The 27,810-nt window shown below is 38.1% G+C and overlaps 2 protein-coding genes across 5 annotated transcripts; one reads left to right on the top strand and one right to left on the bottom strand.

Moving 5' to 3' along the window:
- Positions 1-70: 70 nt before the first annotated feature.
- pfkfb4a (6-phosphofructo-2-kinase/fructose-2,6-biphosphatase 4a) lies at positions 71-20,472 on the top strand. Of its 4 annotated transcripts, none has more exons than XM_053483743.1 (14): positions 71-176; positions 8,135-8,251; positions 8,773-8,869; positions 9,071-9,137; positions 9,227-9,301; positions 9,423-9,479; positions 9,563-9,684; positions 12,049-12,256; positions 12,485-12,631; positions 12,907-13,011; positions 13,539-13,668; positions 14,830-14,892; positions 15,001-15,065; positions 18,788-20,471. In XM_053483743.1, exons 1-14 carry the CDS (start codon positions 128-130, stop codon positions 18,845-18,847), a joined length of 1,362 nt encoding a protein of 453 aa, XP_053339718.1. In that variant the 5' UTR covers positions 71-127; the 3' UTR covers positions 18,848-20,471. The 4 variants fall into 4 exon arrangements, with proteins under 4 accessions (XP_053339718.1, XP_053339717.1, XP_053339716.1 ...); XM_053483742.1 differs by lacking the exon at positions 18,788-20,471 and adding an exon at positions 16,384-17,076; XM_053483741.1 differs by lacking the exon at positions 71-176 and adding an exon at positions 6,580-6,913 and having other exon boundaries at positions 18,788-20,472.
- A 646-nt stretch (positions 20,473-21,118) lies between these two features.
- On the bottom strand, positions 21,119-25,371 carry arpc4l (actin related protein 2/3 complex, subunit 4, like). The gene is made up of 6 exons (XM_053483739.1): positions 25,266-25,371; positions 24,579-24,697; positions 24,146-24,257; positions 23,964-24,059; positions 21,868-22,038; positions 21,119-21,774 (listed from the first exon to the last, which is right to left on the bottom strand). The coding sequence occupies exons 1-6, from the start codon at positions 25,266-25,268 to the stop codon at positions 21,769-21,771; spliced, it is 507 nt and encodes a 168-aa protein (XP_053339714.1). The 5' UTR covers positions 25,269-25,371; the 3' UTR covers positions 21,119-21,768.
- Positions 25,372-27,810: the final 2,439 nt, after the last annotated feature.

Genomic DNA, 27,810 nt, shown 5'->3' with positions numbered 1-27,810 from the left:
GAGGTTGGGAGTCGACTCCTCAAAAAGACTCGCTTTAAAAGAGTCAAAGGAACCGAATCAGAGTCATCCCTACACGCTTAGGCGCTCACGAACGCAAAGGACGGACGGTGTTAAAGCTGAAGAGAAGATGAGGGGTGCTGCTAAGTCCAAAAACACGCCGAATTCCGCCAGGGCGGGTAAGAAAAGACGTGTTTTTTCTCCTCACAAACCGGAGAGTCGTTTGGTTTTAAAGTGAACACGGTCGCGTTTATTTTCTCGCTGTCGCTCCTCGCGCGCGCTGAGGAGGAAGAAGTAAACAAGAGCGTGCACGTAGGCGGTGTGCAGCAGCATCAGGAGCGTGCACGTTCACGTTCATGATTCGAGTCGTACAAGTAGAACAGGACAATAAGTGTCTATGTCATGCACTTTACATTGGACAGCAAGGTGTGTCCAGATATACATGCACGAATCTGAGTGTGCTTGTTAAACAGTCTAGGAGCTGTGTTAGAGGGGTTAGATGGTCGTCCATTGGCATTGGACGTGTTGTTTGCCTTGTGTGTTGACAGTGATCAATAAATTTTGTGCTTTTAAGTGAATGCATTCAGTGCATGTGAAAAAGAAACAAGCTGCATGTGATATTCTTGAATCATTAGGACATCCTTGTTTTGCATGGTGTGTTTACTTTTGCACCGTAATGTAGCGTGTGAGTAAATTCAGTCAGTGGATCAATGCATTCATGAGATAATGCTTAGGAGCACTGAGTTTTTGCTTGCACTGATCTATTTCTTAGGTAGATATGCAAAAAAAAAAAAAAAAACTTAACTCGATATATTAGGGACTGGAATTTCGTTCCATTTGATCAGTTTTCTGATTCTGCAAATTCTAAGCAAATCTTTCACTGCTACCACACAGGATGCTGTCAATGTGGAAATAGTTTTACCAACACGATGGCTTAGTGGTTAGCACTATCGCCTTGCACCTCCAGGATCAGGGTTCGATTCCCATCTCTGCTCTGTGTGAGTGAAGTTTTCATGTACTCCAGTTTCCTCCTACAGTCCAAATATTAGACTAATTAGCGTTCCCAAATTGGCCGTAGTGTGTGTGTGTGTGTGTGTGTATATGTATGTGTGTGTGTATATGTATGTGTGTGTGTATATGTATGTGTGTGTGTATATGTATGTGTGTGTGTATATGTATGTGTGTGTGTGCGCTGTGATGTATTGGCAAACTTTCCACGGTGTACTCCGCCTCGTCCCCCCAAGTCTCCTGAGATGGGCTCCAGGCCCCCTGCAACAATGAATACAGGATAGAGTGGTATAGACATTGAGTGAGTGAGATTTGTTTATCTGCTGGTAGTTCACATTACATGTCCCATTACATTTATGTCGTTTGCAGGACTGTTTGTTTTTAAAACGTGTATAAGCATGCTTAATAATTAATCCACTTAAAGGTCCTGTAAGGAGATCCTTGTTTACCATTTCCGTAAGGAGTCTCCAGTGTCTGCACATTGTAACAGTGATAACAAGAGCTAACTTGTCTTGGGATTGTTGCACAACAGTGACTCTATGTAGAAGAAATGGTTGAAAACAAAAAAAGTATGACGTCATTAATTAATACATTAAAATGTATTGTAACGATTGGAGGATAATCCCGAATCTATTTTCAGGAGTGCTGTTATTGGAGAATAAACTGACGAGGGAAGGTACAGTTTTTAGTACTCTTCCCAGAAAAAGGGAAACAGAAAAACAATATGGTGTGTAATTGTATTTTCATTACCTCAAACCCTTCGTGCAAACTGGAGCCATTAGTTAAACACTCTAAGCTCTTTATATGAGTGTATGCATGCGATGTTGTGAAAGTCTGTGTGCAACTGTTTTTAAGAAATCTTTGTGTTTGTGTGTGATTGCCTGTATAAGAAAAAAAATGCACCTCCATGCTGTTTACTGTACAGGTGGAGACCTTGTTTTCCCCTGAGCACTGATTGCTACTGACAGTTTGTGGATAAGAGATTAGAGGAGTATTTGGCGGGGCAGTCTGTGAATTATATAAGAGCCAGAGTGTCAGAGAAAGTGACCAAGCCAGAATCTACACCCCTGTACACAGAGAACACATGCCTGACTGTACCTGTCCTGGTGTTTACTGTCGTGCTCTTTGTTTACACGCTCATTACAGTAAAGGAGGAGCCTTGGAAAAAGTCACAGTGCTGCTTTGTTAAATATACAACTGGGAAATGGCCATGTCACGATATTTTTTTTCGTGTTATATCACATTAATGGACTATGGTTATTATGTTGTATTATATTACTGAATATACAATGGCATTCAAGGCAAAGCATGACTTTTAATTGTGTAGAATAACAGAACATTATAAGAGTAAAACCTCCCTTTATTTCTCTATATAATCCCCTGCTACACTAATGCACTTATTCCAGTGTTTCACTAGTGCTTGGACACCATCAAGGTAGAAAGTGTTCTTAGTACGCCAAGGGCATGATCGCACTCTCTGCTTCATGTCTGAAGCTTTGCCACCCAGGAACTCCTTCAAACATGTGGAAATGGCCTGGAGTGAGGTCAGGACTGTACGGGGGATGTGGCAATAACTCCCAGCCGAGTTCCCGTAACGTGTAGGTAGTGCTGGTGAATGATTGTGTGAACAATTCCCACAGACAGATGAGTCTCTTCTGCAAGTTGGCGACATTGATTTTTTTTAAGGGTCAGGCGTTCCACTCGATGATTGTTCACTTGAACGACTCCAGTGGGCTCCGTGTCACCTCGGCCATGGTCGCCATTCACAGACGTATGGCCTTGTTTAAAATTTCTGCACCGTGCAAATGTTTTACTGCAGCTGAGATCTAAGTCTCATCACCGTACTGTACGTACTGTAGTTTTTTACGCCTTCAAGTAGCCTTTTTTTATGTGTTCATCTGCTCATCAGATGACAAATTCTACGCCCATTGTATTTTTAAATAGGCACTAGCTAATTATGTTAAAACCACTAATTAACTAATAAACGTACTGCTGTCATAAAATAATTAATGATGGATTGGTTAGTGTTAACATCTTAAAGATAATTACAGGTAGTCCCCGACTTGGGAACATTTGAGCATACAACATTCATAGATGCAAACAAATTGCGGACGTAACTCACATGTATTATACAAAAAAGACACTGTAGTGCACTATATACCAATATTTACAATTATATAACGATATTTTCAGTCCGTCAGTAAATTTATAAAACGCCTAAAATCTAGTATATGGCATGTGTGTACGTGTGAGGGGCGCGGGAAAAATTAGTCTGCTTCATTAGTTTCCATGAATCAGTCCACAGTACGATGATAGAAAATGTCCTGTAAATTTGTCTTGATGGTGAACATTCTTTATTTTGAAAAATAACAGAGTTCACAGTCCAATACAGTGGAGAACAGCCCTGAAAGAAAATGGTATCCATTCAAGAAGTAACGCTGTTTTCCTGGGGATGCGGAACTAAAGACATCCTGTGTGTTAGGTTTTTTTATGCTTTACATTAGATACTTGTGTAAAAGTGTATACTACAGCTATTTCACCTACACAGTTCAACTCGCGATGAAATGCTGTGTAAGACTTAAGAACGAGTCCAACTTACGAATGTGCTCCCGAAACGGAACTCGTTCGTAAGTCGGGGACTGTGAGGTGTTTCATTCCTCTTTCACAACAGCAGGGTTTTTTAATGATCTAACTTCCTAAAAAAAAAAAGACAAAAGATTGTTTGTCCTTTAAGTTTACTCTTAATTCTTTATATCCCTCATATCCATTTTTTTTTTTACGATGTAGCAGTCATAAAAAGTAATTCTCTCAGGAGGGACATTTTTTTTTCCCTAAGGTTAAAGGAATTTTTAATAGTGATGGAAGGAGCCTCCAGTGTCAAAGAAAAATCTGGGTTTAATAATTTAATAGCTAGAAAATAAATAAACTAATATAAAAAAATATTGTATTTATAGTAAAACTTATAACAAAGTGTATTGTGACATTCATTTAAGTGGAATGGTGTGGTTTTGTTTTTTCCCCTTTTAATCAATATCTTTACGTGTCGCTGTCTATCTTACTGTGGCTTTTGCTTATTTATTTCATAGTTTTGTTCTATTTTCAGTAAAATCTTTCTTTCTCGATCCTTTCCTATTTGTCATTGGTTTCATCTTTGGATTTATTCTGTTAGTTATTTTGTTAATAAGTCTCAGCACACAACAGTCTCTGTTAAATGTCTAGGTCTCCTCTATTTCTCTCTGACTTTCCCCTTTATAAGAAAAAAAACTATACAGCTTGAAGAGACTGTTTTATTGATGCTGCTGATTATATGATCTTGGTGTGGATCCAGACTGATGATGTCCCTGAGCGCCACCTTTTGGTTGACCACGTGTAGTAGCACTGAATCAGGCTGATTGATATCACACTTTCTCATGTTGGAGATATTACACAGGGAATAAAGTTTGATAAACACACTTCCATGTGGTTACTTTTACTTTCTGGTGCTTTTTCGGTTAAAGATTATAATTATATTATCATTATGGTGATTATAATAATGCTCGTAAAATCAGACTTTTTTTTTCTCTCATTCACACTACTAAAATTTTCTTATGGTCAGGTAGCAAGGAAAAAAAAATGCATAAGATCCATCCAAGCCAATTCATAACTGTACATCCATTTTCTACCAGTTATTCGGCTGCCAGTCATGGGGGAGCAGTCAGAGCAGATATGCCTAGACCTCCCTCTCCCCAGCCACCTCCTCAAGCTCACACACTGAGATACGCAGGCACTTCCAGGCCAGACGAGGGATATAATCTCTGCATCTTGTCCTGTGTCTGCCCCAGGACTTTCTTCATGTCGGACAGCTGGCTCCTGTTAATATGGAGGAGCAGCGGCTCTACCCTGAGCCCCACCCACATGTTTGAGCTCCTCACCTTATCTCTCGCGTTTGTGACAGTAAGTGAGGGTCGGAATGTAGATTGACTGGTAAATGAAAAGCTTTGCTTTTCAACTTAGCTCTGTCTCCACCACAACATTCCGCGTTCCTGCTGACGCTGCACCGATCCGTCTGTCAGTCTCTCGTTCCAATTTGCTCTCACTCATACCTGAGGACCTGAGATACCTAAACTCTACCACTTGAGACAGGATCTCACAGTCGCAATGAAAAAAACAATCCACTTTTCTCTAATTGAGAATCATGGCCTCGGATTTGGAGGTGCTGACCCTAATCCCAGCAGTTTGAGATTCAGATGCACGCTGGAGGTCACAGGACCGGCTGCAAATAAGATATAAGCTCATATGTGTTTTTTTTTTTTTTTGGCAGCAGCGATATGTTTAAATAGTGACTTATCTCAGTATTCTGAGTCGTTACCTCAAGGTTACTGTATTATCTTACCTTTCAAACTATATTTAGACAAAGTTATCTTTTATGTACCTCAACATTATTCCTTATATAAAATTTTACCTTAAGTTAAATTTCTTAGAATAAAAAAAAAACTTCTCAAAAGTCTTACATCTAAAAACTGTTTAGTAGCCCTTAAAAATTTTAGCCATTATTTGTTTTGCTGTTTTTTACATATATAGGGCTAAGGATTGTGCAGTACAGAGCGACATATCCTTTATTTCAGCACAACCAACTGCAGGCAGTATAATAAACTTAATTAATATCAATAAAATAAAATTAATTTTAACCAACTATACAAACATGACTGAGCAAAAAAATTAGACAAAGAAATAGCACAGATACACACGATCAACTTGTTTTTCTGGATGTTTGCGGTTGTTTCTGTGACCGAAAAAAAAAAAAAGTATAATAATTTTAAGAGTTCTACATTTTTGCAACGTCATTCCCATATTCCGGTAGTGGTAAAATGTACACATTATAAAAGTAATAATTACTTTTGTTTTACCGGACATATACAAAAACCCAAATACGCAGTTTGAAGTCTGAAGGCTACATCGTTAACAGTAAGGATCTACTGTATATAAGCACATAGTGTTACCTCGGCATACGGACCCCCAACATTAAGAATTAATTTTTGCCTTAAGAACTGAAATTTTTATAGAAATTTGTCTTAGCATAGAAAGCATTTTCGACAAACACCAGCTAAGTTGCTAGTACAGTATGTCCTAAAGCTGTTCAAAACTTGTTTGTGTCAGTGGAACAGAAAGTTTTTTTTTTTTTTTTTTCATTTTATGCGAGTATGGAAATACCATCACAAAAAGGTGAGACTCTAACAACAAAATAAGCTCTTTTTTTTATTTAAACAACCAAAAAACATTCTCTATTACTTTGCCCCTGTGACCCTATTAATTATTATTATTTTTCCTCGTATAGTTGGTTTAAATGAACTCAAATTCAGTTTGTCATATTGCCTATTTGTGTTTATATTTGTTTATTTAAAAGAAAACAGCAGAGAAAAAGAATAAAATGTGATGTGAGGTCATATGGGTGACCTGAGATAAAGACGGGTTTAAAAAAAACACAGTACAGGTGGTAAATGCGCGTCTTTTATGGTCTCTACGGTAATGCCGGTTCTCCGTTTCTCATGCTCTTTTAATCCACTTCCTGTGCTTGACTTTGGGTCTGTGGGTGTAATTTGGCTCGGTTACAGGCGAGGCGGGTTTTTGCACCGTGATTGGGTTGTAAACCACCAGTCCAATCACGTTACTCTGCGTTTAGGCTTTGTTTCACACGCTTTAGGCGCGTGCATGCGGCGTGTGTGTGTGTGTGTGTACTTGACATCTTGATACTACTGAAGTAGATCAGTCACACACACACGGAACAGCAGCACAATGGACAACAACAACAGCGATTTCCCGGAGGACTGTAACCCTACACCGTCCAGAGAGCTCACTCAGAACCCGCTGAAGAAGATATGGATGCCGAGCAAAAACGGCCATCCGGAAAAGCAGATATTTCAGAGGACAGGTACTCTACTGTAGCTTATTAGCCGCGACCAGGCGCCCCGGCGTCGTACAGTACGTACAAAACGCGCACAAAAAAAGCAGGTACGAAAATATAACACGCGGCCGTTACGGAAGAACCTGGGTAACTATGGAAACCTGTGCGCGCGCGCCCGGCCGCCCGCGTGCTAATGTCACGCGCTGTTCGTTTAGTACGCTCGCGCGCGACGCTCACAGCACACTAATTAAGACACGTTAATTAGTTTTTCTTTGTTTTTTTTAGAATCAAAATTAATGGAATCAAATAAAATAGCCTGCTTACTTTCTCTTACTCTGTTAGGAGCTAAACGTGTCTTACTGTGTGCTGTGTAAAAGCACCATCATGATTCTTCCAATACAAACTCCAGCATCCTACTGCACATCACTGCTGCTTGCTATTTCCACTAGTTATTATGGTGATGCACACTAGGGCTACTTTATATCTGTGTGATTCTGATTCTGTTAGAACACATTTTTTCATAACGTTATAGCGAAACCTTGAGTTCAGTCTTAATTTTGATATAAACATTAATATTTTTAACCTTCTCGGTCCCTGCGTCCTCATTCAGTCTAACCCGTTGTACCCAATGATGGCAAAAGCACAATACACTAATTAGTGAAAACACAGGAGGATTTCAGACATTTGATTCATATTCAGACATAATGTTAGTATTTGTTCTTGTCCACATTTCTTATCATTTTATCTATAATGCATTAGTCGGGTCCTCATTTAGTGCATGGTGCATTGTTTTTTAAAATACATACAGGACTTAAAGTCAGACTGGGTGTCTTTTTGAAAGCGTGACAACTTTTAATGTTCAGAATGTTAAAGATACTTCTTTTAACCCTATTTTAAGTTCCTAACAGTATGAACTCTTCACCTCGTTTTCCGCAATCCCCTGAAATCAGTATGGGATGTTGTGCAAATCTTCCAACATTTCATCTGACCCCTGCTCCACTGAGACAAGGCGCTGCTCGAGTACTTCGGCCAATAAAACAGGAGGATGTTTGCCGTGCTTTATCAGCTCCGTTATTGCAATGATATTTACAGGTGTAATAAACGCAGGGAACACGCGGCATTAAAGTCTTGTTTAATGCAGTCCCAGTGTTATCAGGCACTGTAAATCAACACTGTTGCATAAATGACTCTATCTATCAATCTGTTTATCTGTGTTGTTCACATGGTTCGATGTTTCTGTCTTTCCAGTATGCATGACCAACTGTCCAACCGTCATCGTCACAGTCGGCCTACCAGCCCGGGGCAAGACGTACATCTCCAAAAAACTCACCCGCTACCTCAACTGGATTGGCGTGCCAACGAAAGGTACTGACGCACAAGCACTGAAAAATGTTAGACTCAGTAGAAAGTAGAAAGCCAACAAAAAGTTGCATTCTGCCCAGATATTCAGGGCAGAGTGTTCCTGGCCACAACCTAACAACTGGTTGTGCCACCCTTGGCGGCAACATCTGCAATCAAGCCGTTGCGATAACCGCCAATGCGTCTTGCACATTGCTGTAGAAGATGAACAGGCTGTGCCACGGGGGGGGATATACTTTTTCATATAGGGCCAGGTAGTTTTGGACAGCTTTTTCCCCCCTTAATAAATGAAATCATCATTTAAAACAGAATTTTGTATTTCATTGGGTTATCTTTGTATAATATAAAAATTGTACACAGACTACGACTATTTTTTCATACAGAAATAATACTTTTTTAAACTTTGATTAGATGTGCTGCATCTTGTATAGTTTCCTCATCAGTATATGTGCTCACTACGTAGTGTACATTGTGCAATAGATGCTCATTTGACTCAAAGTGCCTCGTTTTTTTCTTTTGTCCCACAGAATTTAACGTCGGGCAGTACAGACGAGAATGTGTGAAGATTTATAAATCATTTGAGTTTTTCTGCCCGAACAACGAGGAGGGGCTTAAGATCAGAAAGTGAGTCTCGGCAGTTTCCTGCATATTGAGAATAAAAAGCTCTGGTTGGAGTGTGCTTAGAGTGTCCATCTGTAATTAAAACGTGTGGTCATTTAAGAGTAACAATATTATGCGGTTCTTTTGCCACACGTTTTCACCAATAGGTTATGTGTTCTGTTATTGCAAGCGATATGACGTGATGCTGACTTCCTGTGTCCTCAGGCAGTGTGCATCAGCAGCTCTTAACGATGTGCATCAGTATCTCACTCGAGACGGGGGGCAAGTGGCGGTGAGTTGAAATGTGAACGAACCTGATGGAGCATCTCGTCCATTGCACGGCTTTATCCCCGATCAACGTGTGTACTTAATTTTCTGCAGGTATTTGATGCCACGAATACGACGAGAGAGAGGAGAGACACCATCATTCGGTTTGCTGAACAGAACGGGTTTAAGGTGCGATTAGTGTAAATGTGTAACTTTGTTTAATGAATTAGTAAACCTAGCTAGCCAAGGTGGTGTGTCTTGTTTTTTTTTTTTTTTTCCTTTACATCATAACTTTTCCTCTCTTTCTCAGGTTTTCTTCGTCGAGTCTGTATGTGAAGATCCTGCCGTTATTGCGGAAAACATCATCGTGAGTATCCAGCCGCTTATCCCACAGCAGTGTTTTCTGTTAGTTTTTTCACACCACTTACTCTTCATTTTTGTTTCCTCCAGCAAGTGAAACTCGGCAGCCCAGACTACACTCACTGTAACACCGAGCAGGCTGTGGAGGACTTCATGAAGAGGATAAAATGCTACGAGAACTCCTACCAGCCTCTGGACGAGGTGTTAGACAGGTGACCGGGCGGAAACGCAGTCTTTTATAGAGTTACAGCACATTTCCGTGTTTTTTGTGCAAACAACAGAATGTTAGTTTCAAGAGTAGAACAATTGCACCATTGTTATGTCTAAATAGCTGACACAAGGTTACATGCATATGTAAAGCGTCTGGAAGAACATGAATTAAACCATTGAAAGAGCTCAAGTACTACCAGCGGGACTGAGACATATCTGAAGATAAAAAGAATTTAATATTAAACTAGTGTTTTTTTTTCTACATCTACAGTACCTAATTAAAGTGATAATTTTGTATGGAGAATTTTTTTTTTCTCAATAAAAACCAAAATGTTTAAATCTACTGAACTTTACCGGTAAATAGTTTGGATTTTTTTAAATCATAAAATTTAATAGTTAATATATTAATTAAATAGTAACAACGACAATAACAGTCGGTTGTTATTTTAAGACACGAAGGTCATCTGTTCTGGAACAGTTCTTGTAAGAACAGTATTGTGTCAAGTGCGGTTGCAAAACCCATCAAGCTCCATGATGAAACTGTCTCTCATGAAGACCATCCCAGGAAATCAAGACCAAAACTTACCTCTACTGCAGAGGAGAGGTTTATTTAGAGTCACCAGCCTCAGAAATAACCAATTAACAACCAGCACCTCATATTAGAGCTGTTATGAACGATTTATAGAGCATAAGTATCAGAAACATCTTAATATCAACTGTTCAGAGAAGATTATTGTGTTTTTTGGAACGCCTGTAGCATTGTTCTACAGTGTAGAAAGAAATAAACATCAGGAACGACTATAGAGTTAGAAGAAAGGGATTATTTTTGACTGGTAGTGTATATAAAAATAATGAACTTTGCCAGACTTAAGAACAAATCCGACTAACGAACGTGCTCCCAGAACGGAATTCGGAATTCGGAATTCGTTTTAAACCTGTATTGAAGAATGTCTTAAAGAATGTAAATCTATGGTCTTGTCTAATCAGTACATCACACAGGTCTAAACCATTTTTGAACATTCATTTTTAAGGACATTGTCTCTTTGCACTCATTCTGGACATTCATGGACACTTATGGACACTGCACATCTGCACATTCATGCACATTTACATATTTCTATTTTATTTCTTGGCTTATTGCACATGAGCCACTTTAAATAAGACACTTTCATGCATATTCGCACACCCTCTGTCATTTCTATTTAGTCTAAAATTTCTATATTTTTCTATATTGTACAGAATCTTTTCCTTTCCATATTTGTATGGCTAAGTTTTAAAAATATATATTTTTCTTATATTGTATATTTTTGTCTTCTATATATATATTATTCTAATCTTGGCTAAATGTATTTTCTACTGTATTTTTTTTTATTTTATTCATATTTATTCCCTATTAATAAGCTTTCGTTCTAAAGGTCACGAGCGGTCGTATAAGCATTTCACTGCATATCGTACTGTGTGTGACTGTATGTGACAAATAAAATTTGAATTAGAACTCATTAATTGTATTCAATACAGAGTTGTAAAGCATGTCTGTTTCATTAAATATTAATGTGTGTTAGGCCTTGTTCACACAGGCGTTAAACTTTTGGATAAATAAGCGCGCTCTGAACATCTTAGACGTTTATGTTGCGTTTTGTAGGGGCGCTCGATTGACTTCTACACTGGCGCTTGTTTGTCTCTGTCTAACGCCAGCCTGCAGCCCAAATTGTAGTTTGTGTGTTGACCTGTGGAGGCAGTGACGGGAACTGGATATGAAAGCGCTTGTCGTTTTATTTGAGTTGCCTCCTTTTAATATGGACCATTTTGCTATATTAGAAATTAATCTTCTTGTTTTAAAAATTTGCGTAATACGGCGACGTAGGAAAAAAAAAAAGAAATCGACGCCGCTACTGGATTCACCCTCTGAGAGCACAATGTCAGATTAAAGGGATTTGTTTTGTGGTTTATGAAGAAATGTGAAAATTTTTGCGCAAGTTTTATTTTTTAAACATTTTATTTTGCTTTTTTTCGCATTTCCCTATGTATAGCATGTAGGATCATGGGATATATCCAGTCCTCCGAAGCATAAAATGAACGCGAACAAAAAAACACACTAGAAGCGTTTTTTTTAACGCTGTATAAATGCGCAGCTAGACGAACGCATGTGACCAAAGCCCGTGTGAACACTCTCATTGACTCCTATGTGTAGAAAACCCTCGGCGCTTGATCCGCGCTCACTGGACGCTACGAACGCCAGAAAAACGCCCTGTTTTAACGCCCGTGTGAACAAGGCCTTAGAGTGAAGTGTTAGTTTTGTAAAAGAAATTACTGTAACAGCAAGCAAGAATCTTTCTCATTGTGTTTTTTTTTTTCCTTTTAAATAGAGACTTGTCCTTCATAAAGATCATCGACGTGGGCCGGAGGTACTTAGTAAACCGAGTCCAGGATCACATCCAAAGCCGCATTGTGTATTACCTCATGAACATCCACATCACGCCGCGTTCCATCTACCTGTGTCGGCACGGAGAGAGCGACCTCAACGTCAAAGGCAGAATCGGAGGCGACTCGGGTCTGACGCCTCGAGGGAAGGAGGTGAGGGAATATACGTGTATATATATATATATATATATATATATATATATATATATATATATATATATATAAAAAGCTCTGTTTTTTCCCAAACCACTGTGTATGTTTCACATCTGTTATCGGTAGAGATGGGAAACCAGTACATCAAGGTCAAGCGTAGTGGTTTTCCTGATGTGAGTTCCTGGTGATGTAAGTTTAAGAATATTAATGTTAGCGATGTCTCGTCAGTTTGCTCGCATCTTGGGACAGTTCATCCACGCGCAGGACATCAGTGATCTGAAGGTGTGGACGAGTCAAATGAAGCGGACGATTCAGACGGCCGAGGCTCTGGGCGTGCCGTACGAACAGTGGAAAGCTCTCAACGAGATCGATGCTGTGAGTCGATTGAACACCTGCACTCTCTCACTCTCTCTCTCTCTCTCTCTCTCTTTCTGACATCACTCTGCCTGCATCCCAAGGCAAACAACAAAGATGTGTCTTTTCTCGTAGTGTGTCGATACACGCGTGATGAGGAAGTGTCGCTATGATTTTAGATCAGTGTATAATTAATTATGAAAGATGTGGCAACACGTTCTCCTCACAGTGATTGATTAAAAATGTGTTTAATTCAATCTTTTTCTTTCCATCCTTGTGTGTTGATGTTTGTCCAGGGTGTGTGTGAGGAGCTGATGTACGAGGAGATTCAGCAGCGGTATCCTCTGGAGTTTGCGCTGCGTGACCAGGACAAATATCGCTACAGATATCCCAAAGGGGAGGTGAGACGCTCAGGGTGTGCAGCACATTGCACTTACACTTTCCCTGTGTTTTATTACACGCCGAGCCCTTTATAGCCTCACTCGATGCTTGTGTTTGTGTTCGTGAGAGAGCGAGAGAGAGAGACGTGTAACCAGGCTACTACTAATTACACGCAGGATAATCTTCCTGCGAGACAGGATAAGCCGTGATGAACAAACCCATTAGGACTCACCGCGATGAGCGAGCTTGTTTTTATCGTCTCTAAATGTGGTGTATGTGCGTGAGAGAAAGCTCTCACGCGCTCCGCTGGCTGTACCGCGAAACATCTCCTTATCTCCTTTTGTTTGGATCCACGTGGAAGGCACTTGGATTAGTGCAGGGTTAATGTTTACACAATAAAAAGCAGCTTATCACCGTTCAGACAGCGTTTATTTATTTATTTTTCATTCGTTCGATCGAATAGGCAGCACAAGATAGGAAATCACAACATAAATGTAGTATGAAATTAAAATGAAGCACTGATGAGTTGTGTCTCGTTGGTTTGAAGTCTTACGAGGATCTGGTGCAGCGGCTCGAACCCGTCATCATGGAGCTGGAGCGGCAGGAGAACGTCCTGGTCATCTGCCACCAAGCGGTCATGCGCTGCCTGCTCGCCTACTTCCTGGACAAACCAGCAGGTAAGAATTCTTCCTCTCAGGTTTAATTGACCCTTAAAAGTCTGCGACGGCCCTCAAGCCGTGAACGAACCGACTCGTGTAATGCAGAATTGTTTAAGAAGCGTTTACGACATCTACTTTCAAATTCAAATGTTATTTCTCACATACACAGTCGTGCACAGTACGATATGAAGTGAAACAAAAGAAAATAATCTTAAAATAAAAGATTATTAATAGGAAATAAATACGAATAGAAAATAAATTTAGCTAGGATAAGAATAATATATCTATAAAAGACAGAAATATACAATATAAGAAAAATATCAGAAACTTTTAAGAGCGATCTTTTATTTAAATTTTTCTTTGTCTGGTGTCTTCACATCTCTTATTTGACATTTATCTCCGTACTAAGCACCACATATCTGTCCAAAGTAAGATTAAATGTTGATTGATTTTTAAACCTAAGCATTAAGAACGGACAAAAACACAGCATAAAACTAAAAAAGTTTGGAGATTCACACTCCCCAGAGCCGGTCGCTTTTCCCATATGTCCTCCCACAGACCCAGTCGAATTGGCAGTTGGTGGCCTGGACCCTGTGGACGAATTCTCGATGCACTATACCACCAATATCGAAAAAGACAATGAGCGTGCGCTCGGCCGAGCTTCGGACCTGCCTTGTTTTTTCCGGTCATTTAGATGATGGGCTCTTCCACTGTGAAGACTGTTGCTTTGTCTAAGGGTCGAACCTGTACAGTTTTGTCACCGTTAATGAGCCTCGATTTGCGCCATAAACTTGCAGAATCGTGTCAAAAGTCTCTGTGGCAGATTTGCCCAGTTTCACGCAAAATTTCATGTTCATCCTGTGTTCTAACTTGCTGTCCATGATGAAATAGCAGAAGTGGTCAGAATAGCACCGGTTGCACAGCTCCTGATGTACACAGGATGTACAGTGTCTTTTGGCACGCTGACTTATGAAGTGCGGCCTTGTGCTGCCCTCTGTTGGTGGATTACAAAAGTAGTCTCAAAACTTATTGATACCACCTTGTGTGTTGTTTTTGATACGATCTTGTGTTTAGCTTCTTTCTTACTGTTTATAATAAAGATGTTAGGATGTACATATAATAATTCTAATAATATAATAATAATTTCCACCAGTTAATAAAGCCGTGTGTATTTTACAGAGGAGCTGCCGTACCTGAAGTGCTCGTTACACACAGTACTGAAGCTCACGCCGGTGGCTTACGGTAACATTGGCTTTTTAAAAATTTTTATTATCAGTCATTTAGTCAGTTTTATTCTTAAACATATTAATTATTGTTGTTGTGATCGTATGATGGTGTCTTTACCCGCAGGCTGCAAAGTGGAGTCCATCTTTCTGAAGGTGGAAGCAGTGAACACGCACAGAGAAAAACCAGAGGTAACACACATACACACACACACGCACAATACAGTCCAATGTATTTCTGATTAATTAATAGAAAACCTGAGCAGCAAACACAAGACATGTGGCATTTAAAAAGAAACTGCAGTAGCACTAACGATGACGATGCGGTCCAGTCTTACGGGAAGTGTGTGGTTGTTAGTGTGACGTGTCATCATTGTGAGCGCCCCCTGTCTGCAGGGCTTGTGATTGTCATGAACTTGTGGTTGGGATTAGATGGGGTTAAATGCTGTACTTAGTTAATTAGTGTTAATAATCTGGGAGCACTGTTCACGAGGTAACATCTTTATTAATTGATGTTTGTTTACATGTTAACTAATAGCACCTTTAAACACAAACACACACAAAGCATAAATGTAAATATATTAATACATGACATGACAAAATGCATGACTTTATAAACTGTGAAAAAACATTATATATAACCTATAAACATTATAAAGAAATGATTTTATATAACCAATATAATATATTTTAACAGTAAATGTCTACAGCTTAAAAACCTTAATGTTATGTACCTACATTTATAAGACACTTTAATATAAAAACAGTAAATATAAAAACATGGGACTTGTATAAATTGATATCAATACATATAAAATAGCTTGATGATAAATATTAATGCAATTAATTTATGGATAATATAAAGAATGAAGTTAATTGCTTATATTGCTTTAGGTAGATATAAAATAATTATTGTTTATCATTAATATTATTTATAATAATTCTTTTTTATTAGTTTTATTTTTATATTATTATATATTATAATTTTTTAATATTATAATATATTATATTATATATATTATAATATATAAAATGATAATTCTAATAAAAAATAATACACAATGAGAACTAAGATGAAGAAAACCTACATTTCAGCATTAATAAAAACACATCGTAGGACTCGTACCTAATGTTGTAACTTATATCGATTAAAAGATCCTTCACAGATCTAATTGTAATAAATCGTCTCGTCACATCACGTTGGTTCTCTTTTCACCACAGCTTGCTTTTTTTATTCCCCAAGTTCCACATCACACAATCCACTTCACACTCGATCGTCTCACTTCAAGTTTATATTCAAAGCTTTTTTAAAAAAAAAAAATATTCCACTTCCTCATCCTGGGGTTCCTGTTTTACAGAGCTGCTCTGTGTGTGTGACTGTTTGTGAGAATATGTGTGTGTGTGTGTGTGAGAGAGAGATCGAGGCAGGATCTCTCCTGGTCCTTGGCGTGCCCCCTGCGCTGTATTTACCCGCTGTGTGTGATTTCCTTTCTGTGTTTGTGTTGAACAGAATGTAGATGTGACGCGGATGCCGGAGGAGGCGTTGCTAACGGTGCCGGCTCATCAGTGACAGACCGCGCACAAACACACTCAAACACACACACACATGCATGCATACACACACACACTCCATGTTTTAAAACAATATAAATATATATTTTTTAATTGATTCGAACGATTCCGAGCAGTAATCGCTCCTTCTGTGATCTGCCACTAATGAATCGAGCCGTGAGCCAGTGTGTACATGGACTGGCAGTGAAGATTACAATCAGTCTTCAGTCTGTAAAATTAAATAAAAAAAGAAGTATTTTTAAAAAATGTATTTAAATGTAAGGATGTTAAATAATATATGTGCTGAGAATGAAAAGCGGTGAGGAGTGTTGCTCTTACGCACAAACAAGTTTCACTTACTAAGCTAAACTACGTTTGCAACTTCACACTAAGATTTTTTTTTAAATTTTTTTTTTTTATCCCACAACATTGTGTCTTATGTAAAAAGTTCCAGAACGCCGAAATGACATTTTAATCTGCTAACGGAGAGCCGAATTTAATTTTAAAAAAAAAAAGAAGAGAAAAAAATGCTGTGATTTTATTTTGAAACATGTGAAGGTCTCCAGGGGAAGAGATTATACAGTATTTATTCAGTGACTATGATGATGAAAATAATGTGTAAATGAAATGCTAATAAAATGTATTTAATAGACTTTGAAGCCCATTTGTATTCCTACACTTTCCAGAATACTGTTTTTTTTTTTTTTTTTTGAAATTCGTTAGAAATTTATTCCATAGTCGAGAGTTGAGATAAATTTAAGAAATTTAGTTTTTTTCAATTCTTTATTAGATTTCTTTAAACTATAAAGGCCTGAGGTTTGTTTTATAAATACTAGTGATCTTTCATTTTCTAATGCACTTAGATGGCTCTATGGCATAAAATGATGAAGGAATTAGTCTCATTTAAAGACACCGACCCTGATCAGGAGGGTGTGTACTCGCTGTGTACACCTGAGGGTACGCTTGTGTATTAACAAACGTGGTGCTTCTTCATCTTTATTATCATGCAAGTTGCTTATGTTCTGCATGTTTGAAAGTTGAAAAAGGAATTCCTCAAACATTTTTAGTTTTTAATTGGCTGGAAGAACATTTTTCTGGATTTCTGGAGTCTGGATTTAAGGCAGGAAGCGTGGTGGTTCAGGTCCAGGTTCTGCATGTTCTCCCGTGCTTGGTGGGTTTTCTCTGGGTACTTTGGTTTCCTCCCACCTTCCAAAGACATGCAGATTAGGCTAATTGGCATTCCCAAATTGCTTGCACTAGTGTGTGTGTGTGTGTGTATTTATTTACCCCATCTTGTGCCCTAAGTCTCCTGGGATAGGCACCAGCCAACCCATCCCCACCCCCTGCGACCCTGTACAGGTAGTTCCCTGTACATTCACAGTCCAATACAGCGAAAAACAGCTCAGAGACAAAGTGGCATCCAGGATTCCTCCTCGCGATTTAAAGGCGAAAAGACAACATTATTACATTTCACTGTGAGATTCATTTCCTTAGGCGAGGTCACGGTTTTTGGCCACATGATTCCAGTGTGTGGAAAGGAGGCAGAGATTTAGTTAAGTGAATTGGTATGCTTTACATTGTATATAGTTAAGAACAAATCCGATTTACGAACGTGCTCCCAGAATGGAACTTGTTCATAAGTAGGGGACAACCTGTCTACAGGATAAAGTGGTAAAGTGACGGACTCAAATTTAAAATGTTCTCAAATTGAACACTAAATAGAGCTTTTATCTTTAAAAAAAGTTTAACCTTAAAGTTTAAACTGTCAGGGATTATGCTTGGTTTGTCCAAAACATGTTGTGTTCATAAGATTAAATGTGAAGAAAGGACTGAGCACTAAGAAGCTTTGCATATTAAACTCCTCTGGCATCTAAAAAAAAAAGCGTGCACAAATATAGCAAGAATATTTTATTATTATTATTACTACCACACATGCGTTGCTCAGAAGCAGTAAGTACATCTTGAGTATTACAGGTTCGAGAACAAAGTTTACATTTGGGTATGTTTATGTTAAACCTTGCTTTTGATCGCTTTTATCAGTGTTGCGTAACGTTAGCATTGTATTGCATGCTGTATAAACTGATTTGGGCGTGTAATCATTAATAAACCAATGTGTTATTGCATCTTTATAATGACTGTACAGGATGAGCATGAGCAAGTCTTTCCCTGATTGCAAACATATTTTACAGACAAATTCTTTTAATTCAATGTATATACAAAATTACAAAATGTCAAAATGCCTGTTTTCTAATACAGTTGATAAGATCCTGTAGAATTCAGACTTTATGCTGACCCTATGCACAAACACATACCTCTATAATCAGTATAATAGTTCTCACTTTTTTTCTTCTTCTCCCTTTCAGAATGTCCACGTGCACCGGACACCGGAGGACGCCCTTTGCACCGTTCCCCCTCACCTCTGACCACGTGTGCCTCCTCGTTCCTCTTTCTCCAGGGGCCCCTTGTCCTTCAGGCATCTCCGGGACAAAATGTTTTGCCGTCATGAAGCCTGTACGAGTCTTTACGTCCTGTACCTTCCTTTACCTTTTAACACCCTACAGAGCTCACAGACTCGACGACGTGGGGTCTCGCACCCTGACGGTAGAATAATCTTCATAAAAGAGTGGACTGATCGCAGGGATAAGTGAAATGATTAGCTTTCGCTTGTATAGGACTGACGAAAGGGGGCGTGGCCTCTGATCAAAAGAATAACTCCAGGGCTTTTGAACCAAGCCTTGCATAATCTCCTGCACATGGAGTGTGTGTGTGTGTGATTACTATAGACTAGAGTAGTGAGAAAACAATGGAAAAACATGTTTTATTTTGGCTTGTAATAGAAGTCTAAGGGCAGACGTTCACATTTCCAAAGAAACACTTTGTGCACTACAAATCTTATTATTTTATTATTATTATTATTATTATTATTATTGCACGGTTTAACAGGAAACTGGCTGATACTTGTTGCTGGATTGTTTTAGACGTTCTCTCAGGTAAAATCTGTTTATCGCACAATCACATTTTTAGCACTTATGGGCCAAATGGAAACCAAAAAATTCCCACCAGATTTATCACAACACATTATACACACCATACAGCTGCTTTACTCTTATTGTAAACAAACTGCCCCTAGACTTGTATTATGATTAATGGTTGATTGAAACAGGTTTTCCATCTTCGTTGTTGTAGTTAATCAGCTGTGTTGTAATCACACACACAGCACAGGCGAACGGGATAGAGGACACGAGGTTAGCTTGACACAACGTCATGACGACTGGATTGATTAAAACAAATGGAGATGTTTAAAAAAAAAAAAACAAAAAAAAACTTTTTTTAACCCCTCTGGGTTTTGGGACCTTCGCTGATGTAAAGTGTAACATGCTGTAAGCGATCTCATATCAGACAGGATCGTATCTGGCTTGTTTTTCGCCTGTGTGTTAGTTAGGGTGTGCTTCTTTCCTGCAGCTCTCGCACTCTCCTCTTTGCATCAGTATTGTTCTGTCGTTGTGTCACGTCACGATTAGATTCTTATCTCTCTGTTACTTTGAGAGAACCTCACAAGGCACAATGTCGCTTCATCTGTGTATGTGTGAGTGTGAAAGAAAGAGAGAGAGAAGAAATCATCACTACATCACGTACATCCTCACAACAACACAAAATGTATTTATCTGCCTTTTACGGGTTTTAAAAAGGTGATCAGCCGAGTTTTATTCAAAAAGACGAAATCGTTTTTTTTATCTTTTTTTTTTTTTTTAATGATGTAGGTTTGGTTTGTAACTGTGAAAGTACATCCTGAACTGTCTGTCAGAACACTGTAAACATGATTGAACAGTTTGTGTGATGAGATGTAACCATCCACTGGTTATCATAGGAATAAATATTGGAATACTGTTCCTTGATGGCAATAAAGTTTAATTTAAAAAGAAATAAATCTTTTTTCCCTGAGTAAAGCCTTATCATGTTAACGCTAATGTTCGATTTTTTTAGGTCATTATTCGGACATAAAAATCTACTGTTTATGGTTATTTATACTGTTATTTTTGCATTTCAGCTGTCCTTACATCACAACACATTCTGAGTCATGTTCATGTTCTCGAGCTGACACGAGATCAGAGGATACACCAGTGATAGTGTGTTATAGGGACTAATACACTAGTATACACCACTGCCTCTCACATGCGCTAAGATTTTTTTATATTACATATATTGTACTAATGTTATTAGAGAACGAATGGATCCGGCTAATGATACGGAAATGTATTATTAAATCTTTACATTGTAAAATGTTTACTGATTTATTCATTAAAGATATATAATCTCATGCTAGAATAGTTCTAATACTAAAGGTCCTACACTCTCTACTCTCTAATATACTACTGTTTCTTTTTCTTTTATACAGTATATTGTCTCACAATGTACTGTATAAAACAGTTTGACAATGTGACGTACACGTACCTCTGTTTTGAAGACTTAAATCAAACATAAAACACACACACACATTGTTAGTTCTACTTTACAATACACATCCAAGAGGAAGGAAATGAATCATCGTTGTACTTTTAATACCGAGATTAGTTTTTTTTTCATTTCCTGCTCTCCGAAGACCTCGCACAGACCTTCTCTCTTCTCTCTAACACGATATGATTTCCACCACTGTGTCCCCTTCACCTCCGCTCAGAGAAATCAACTCCTCGGGCTACACAAAGCGCAATATATCTTTATTGGTTTTATCACCACCATCAGTTTTACATTTTATTATTATTATAATCATCATCATCATTATTTTTTTTTTTGCAATTGCGGTCATTACTTTACTATTCACCTGGATTTATCATCAGAGGCTGTCAAAATATAAACACCCATTTTTTTTTTCCTGTCACGATGCCACCCATTCTTTTTTTCCTTAATAAAAAAACAAAAACAAAACAAAAACACATGGAATATAGAAAAGACAAAAACAGAGAACACGAGCCACTGTAGATGTTGGTATTTCCTGCGCCCATCAATAGTAACGAATATTCGACTTAACACTTTTAAAGGACCTGCCTTGACCTTGAGTCATTTGTTTCCTCAGAAAATGGGGGTAATCTTTTAAAACATTCAGATGTTCAACGATCAATATCCATGGGAACAAGAAGCACATTGAACAGAAGACGGAAGGCGTAAAAAGGGAGTAGGGGACGCTGCGTACGACATCGCAGGATCGTTCGTTCGGTCGGCCGTTTCTTTTTTACTTGTTTTTTTTTTTTGACGGTTGGTTCGCTGACGATGAGCTCCTGCTGAGATTTTAAAAGCCTGCGATGCGCCTCTCTACGGGGGACTCCATAAAGAGCGCAGTGACAGATCCTCAAAACTGCAAACAAAAAAAATGAAATAAAATAGCAAGGTCAGCAGAATAAAGACAAGCTTATGATCTAATCACTGATAGATAGAAAAGGAGCGTTACGTTTTTGAGGAATTCCTCGGCGACGATGCGAGCGCGTGCGTTGACGGCCAGCTTCATCTCGCTAATCTCTTTGTCGATTTCCTCCATGAAATGGATGACGAAGTCCACCAGCTTGTGCTTGTACATCTGTTCCGTGTGGAAGTTGGTGATGAGGAAGCTGATGTCGTAGCCCTTACGGAGAGAAAAATAAATGAAGGTGATGTTAAGGTTTTAAAAGACACACACACATAATTAAGAAAACATATTACCCACAGATTTCCATACATACATACATTCATATATGTTTATACGCAGTATCAGTCAAAAGTTTGGACACGCCCTCTTATTTCCAATCAACAAAAACACTTGATACATGTTTGATGTTTTCGATTCTTCAAAGTAGCCACCTTTTGCTTTGATCACACCTTAACACACTATTAGCATTCCCTCAGTCAGCCTCATGAGGTTGTCACCTGGAATGGTTTTTCAAGGAGTTCCCACAGGTGTTGCGTACTTCCTTTCTTCTTGGACAAATATGTAACTTGTCTTACATAACCTAAGGGTGTGTTTGGGGTCACTGGAAAGGGTGTGTTTGGGGTCCCAGAGTGCAAACCAGAAGGGACGATGAAATGCTGAGTTCGCCTTGCTGGTTAAGTGTGCATTCAATTTTGACCAAGTCCCCAACAGTGTCACCAGCAAATCTATCAACACCCTTACCCCTCCTCCCACTTGTTTTAAAGTGGGAACCACAGATTCAGTAACCGTCTGGTTCACTCTCTTAAAGTCTAACCAAGACATGGCGGTTAGAACAAGATTTTTTTTTTTAACAGTTTTCCACTAAACTGATGTCTATTCTCTTTTGCATGCTGTTTTTCTCAAGTAATGCATCTGCCGCTTGAACTCCGAGAAGCATTTATGTCCTTAAATCTAAGGATGCTGTAAATCTGAAGCTGGTCATTCTAATAAACTTATCCTCTGCAGCAGAGGTAGCTCTTGGACTTTCTTTTCTGGGACGATCCTCATGAGAGCCAGTTTCATCTTAGCGTTTGAAGGTTTTGGCGACTCCATTTCAAAGTTCTTGAGCGTTTTCATATTAATTGATCTTCATTTCTTAATGAAGTAACAACAGACTGTTATTTCTCTTTACTTAACTGAGTGTTTCTTGTGATAATATGGATTTGTACAGTAGTTGTACTAGCACTAATAGGGCTATATTGACTCTGTACCCACACTTCCTCTGCATGAGACAACTGGTAGTTTAAAGCACATTAAGAAGCTAAGGAATGTCACAGATTAACTCTTGACATGACACACCTGTGAACTGAAAACCATTCTAGGTGACTACCTCGTGAATCTGTTGAATGTTATAAGTGTGCCAAGCTGTCGTCAAAGTTAAATGTAGTTATTTTGGACAATCTAAAATATAAAACATATTCTGGGTTGGTTAACACCTTTTTTGTTTGTGACATAATTTCATACATATTTTGTTCATAGTTTGGATGCCTTCAGTATTGATGTACAGTGTTGAAAATAATACAAATGAAAAAAAAAAAAAAGGAACTTTTTTTATTTGAGCAGTATATTTTCTCCATCTAAATTATACACCACATTTATGTTCATGTAACACGAGATAAAACACTTCAAATTGTGCAGTTTCAGGAAAAATAATCAGTGACAAATTGACGTGACGAGACGTCACTATTTCCACCTGATTCAATAACTGCATGTCCCAAAGTGTCCATTCTTTTTTTTTTTTTTTGCTATAGTAGTTATTCATTTATTTGTCGGTTTATTATTGTATGTCAGACTTTTTATCCGTTTATAGTTACCTTTTGTGTTACAGTACGCCCACTCCACAAGTCAGTTCCTGTTCTCACTTACGTTATTGCTGCTATATACAGTCGTTCCCTCACCACTCGCTGTTTTTTCTTTCTCGCTTGTAATTTTAAACCGACAAAAAAAAATAATTATAAAAAAAACTTGACTTGTCAGGTTACTGAGTAACCAAAACACTTCTCTGTCCTGATTTCCTGCCCATGACAAAGCGCTTGGTCTACACATCAGCAACACAAAGCAGCTGTGCATTTTTTCCCGTTTTCTCTCTCTCTTACACTCACCTCCACAGGTTTCCTTCTCAGAATGAAAAAGTTCTCTGCTCTCATCATCATGAAGCGCATGAACTTGTGGCACAGGATCTTCTCGATCTCGTCCGCCTGGTTGGAAAATCAAGAGTTAACGCCGGGATTTAATTCAAAGAAAAGAGAGCAAACTCCTCGTGTCCTGTTTATGCTCCCCATACCTGTTTGACGGCGATGCTGACTCGCACCGAGTTGATGGACCCCTCGATCAGGACTTTCTCCTTATCATTGCGGCTGATCACCACCGGCTGCAGCAGCAACTCTTTGCTACTCCTATAGAAAGACATAACAACGAGAGGGTAAGATTTTTCAACAGTCCATAGCTCTTACACCCTGGATGGGGTGCCGATCCATCGCAGATCACACACAATCACACGCTCATTCAAACACTATAGGTAATTTGGAAATGGCAACTAGCCTAATCTTTGGACTGTGGGAGGAAATTGGAGTATCCAGAGGGACCATAAACACACACAGACCTGTGGCGGGTAGCAAACCCGGACCCCGGAGACACAAGGCAACAGTGCTAACCACTTTGCCACCGTACCACTCTGACTCTTGTTTGTCAGTGTGAGCACACGATTTATGACTCACCTGACCTCCACCTCCGGCTTGTTGTGCCGCTCCACCACCTGAGAGGAGAAGTTCTCCAGACATAGGGCCGCCTGCAGGGTAGCACGCACGGCGTTCAAGTAGGGACGCAAAGTCGCCGTCTGGGGCAAATAAAAGTAATAAAATAATAATATTAATAATGGAACTTTGAAACACAATTCAGGTGCATCACAAGCCAATGCATTATATAAAGAATCTGAACTGGAGGGTTAGTGTAGCAAGATTCTTCCTGGTTTGTGCATTAATTAAGAACAATACCATAAAAACAGTTATATAGGTTACATTTTTATATTTATATAATATATGCAGAGTTTTTCACATCATCTTCATCATCATCATCATCAACATCAGAGTAGACTATAATAAACATCATCACTTCTTAACGCACATAAATGCACACTAACACCACAAAACACTACACACAATCTAAATTTAATAATATATACTTTATTATAATAAACACACAGTATATCATTATAAGCTAGTAATACATGCTAGCTAGGAAACGTTAGCAAAGGCTAGCAAAGGATTCTATACGGAATTTTATGCTTCTCAATTAACTTAGATGTCAATTATCACTCTAACTATCAGTCTAAAAAAACAAACAGTGAACATGAATATCATAATGCAATTTATTGTCACTTTAATGCAGAAGAAAAATCTTCTTACCATTTTTGTGGTCCTTTGAGAAAGGCGGAAGTATTTACGCCACGCCTGGTGTTAATTTCTCCCACCACCCGTATTCCTAACTCTTCCGCCCACAACGCCTCAACTCATTCCATTGGCTAATACGTTGTCAGAGTTAACTCTTAGCCAATCACAACAATTATACTAACCAATCAAATATCTGTAGGTGGGGCTTGTCGGAATACGTGTAGGGATAAAACATCGTCTACGCCTTGTAGCGCTCTACGTGCGCTTGTAGCGTCAATTGTCTAAAACTATGTAGTAATGGCACATATTATTTTTGTGACACGTTCATTTGCAGTATAAAAAGAACTGATTTAACAAACAAATATGATTCATGATATGATTGAGCATACGCAGAATATGGCTTAAGGTTTTATTTATTATTTTTAAGCAACTGAACAACTCGATCAATCAATTTTTGACAAGTTCATTCTATTCTAGATATTAAGGCAACCAGCGTTTACCTTGATTCGCGTTTTCTTCCATATATGGCAAATAATAAAACATACCCAGTTTGCTTGGTAACTACTCAAATATTATAACATTGGATACTTTATTTAGTTTTATATAATTTTAAATATTAGTTATTTAATTTTTTTAGTCCGTGTTTTGTTTTTAAATCGCTGTTACAGGTTTGTCTTACGGCCTGGAATGGAACGTACCATTTTTTAAAACCCGCTTGAGTACAGGTGTTTGTACGGGGGACGGAGGAGGGGGGTGGTATGATTTAGTGATATGATTTATTTTTATTTTTTAAATAATTAATGCGTAAAAAGTTAAGAATTCTGTCTTAATGAGTTTAGGATTCACATTGTCTATCGATAGTTTGTTAAATCCAACGAGAACATGAAAGAAAAGCTGTGTTTCAGTGCGCTAACGCCCCCCGTGTTGCTAAATGGTACAGTCACTAATGGACGCCGCATCCCTGAGGTAAATATAGCAACGAAAAAATCTTAAATAAATCTGAATCATTGTCTAATTTATGTATATATGTGCTTTAAATTATCCAACACACACCTCAGGTACTTTAGACATATTTACGGTCATTAAAAAAACAAGATAAACTGTTTGTAGTTTGACCTGAACCATTTCCATTAGCTTGTTAGCATCATAGCTAAGCTAACTAGCTAACTAGCAAACGCGTTTATTTATTATATCAGTGCACTGTGGAGTGAGGGTTATGTAGTTTCCCTTTGAGACATTTAAGTGCATTTTCAGTCTTTTACATCACACACGCTGAAGTAGCTTTAGATGGTTTGTTTGGTAACTAGATCACATTGCTGTTAATGTAAAACTATGGCCAATAAACATGTTTATTTTTATTATTATTATCATTATTTTATACACTTTTATATTCTAGAGTTAGAAATGCTGTCAAGCACTGACATTGATCTTTAGGATTTGTTGGTATATCATGCAAACACCAATTTCCCATAAATCAAAAGATTTGCATGAATATGTGTGAGTTCTGGACCAGTTTTTCAAGGAGAACGGATAAAAAAATTGAAGGTTTGATTTGTAATACTTTAAAAGCAAAGCAATATGGTACAATTAAATATATGCTGTTTTATATATATATATATATATATATATATATATATATATATATATATATATACACACACACACACGCATTAACACAAGTACCGATCATTTACAGAAAAAGAGGTTGTAGCTAAAAGGTAAAAATTTGATCAGCTTTAATGTAATCCGTGATATTATTTCAGGCTGAAGTTGTACATGTCTGCCTACAACAAAGATGGACAACTTAATTTTTTAAAGACTGTAATTTCACAAAATTTTGCTTGGTCCGACAACATTATATGATATTGGTTTCCACTGGATTTGTGGGTAAATATTGGGAAATTGAAAAAAATTTACCCTGTTCACAGCAGGATTTTGAATCTACTATCAATTAATGATTACAATTAATCAGTATTACAATTAATGAGACAGAGAGGATATGGAAAAGTTTGTGTTTACGCTAAATTGTATTTCTTTCATCGTCAGCCAATTACACTCCCGGTTCGGTAATCAAAGAGTGAATGACAGATGAGAAATCGAAAAAGTAGATTTGAATACCACTTCAGCGGTGTTATTTCGGCCAAAGTGAAAATATGAACTAATCCCAGTAAAAATATTCAGTTTAACTTTTCTAATTAATATGTTTTGGTGCAGGTGTTTGTTTACGTTGAGCAAGTGGCGCATTAGTAGCTTATTTTAAAGTAGATTATTAAAGCCGGCACATAACTGTTCATAACATCACTTTTACTCAACGTTTTGATTTCACTTATGGTGCAGGTTAAACTTCAGGCAGATATCTTAGTACTGCAAAAGTTTCATTACATTTTGTCCAGACAGTTTTGCGTGATGCTGTGATAAAATCTGTCTAAGCAGACATAAAGACAGACAGAAAATTTTATTTATAAATAAGAGAGATTTTGTCTGTACATTTCTTCAGAACTTGCTCTTTCAATGATATCTTAACGTTACATACATAGGTATGGGGGGTGGACATGGCAGT

This window comes from Clarias gariepinus, chromosome 23, assembly GCF_024256425.1.
Source record: "Clarias gariepinus isolate MV-2021 ecotype Netherlands chromosome 23, CGAR_prim_01v2, whole genome shotgun sequence".
Taxonomy (NCBI): Eukaryota; Metazoa; Chordata; class Actinopteri; order Siluriformes; family Clariidae; genus Clarias; species Clarias gariepinus.
The sequence above is the reverse complement of the archived record's forward strand: the minus strand, read 5'-3'. Positions and strand labels throughout refer to the sequence as shown.

What these genes read in the sequence shown, in the direction of transcription:
- pfkfb4a (XM_053483741.1), top strand. Translation starts at nt 6,778, where the DNA reads ATGGACAACAACAACAGCGATTTCCCGGAGGACTGTAACCCTACACCG. An exon ending in CTTCCTGGACAAACCAGCAG is followed by an intron (nt 13,669 to 14,829) that starts GTAAGAATTCTT and finishes TGTATTTTACAG; the next exon opens with AGGAGCTGCCGTACCTGAAG. An exon ending in CGCACAGAGAAAAACCAGAG is followed by an intron (nt 15,066 to 18,787) that starts GTAACACACATA and finishes TCTCCCTTTCAG; the next exon opens with AATGTCCACGTGCACCGGAC.
- arpc4l (XM_053483739.1), bottom strand. An exon ending in TCAGCATCGCCGTCAAACAG is followed by an intron (nt 24,060 to 24,145) that starts GTATGGGGAGCA and finishes TTTTCCAACCAG; the next exon opens with GCGGACGAGATCGAGAAGAT. An exon ending in TGAGAAGGAAACCTGTGGAG is followed by an intron (nt 22,039 to 23,963) that starts GTGAGTGTAAGA and finishes TCTCTCCGTAAG; the next exon opens with GGCTACGACATCAGCTTCCT.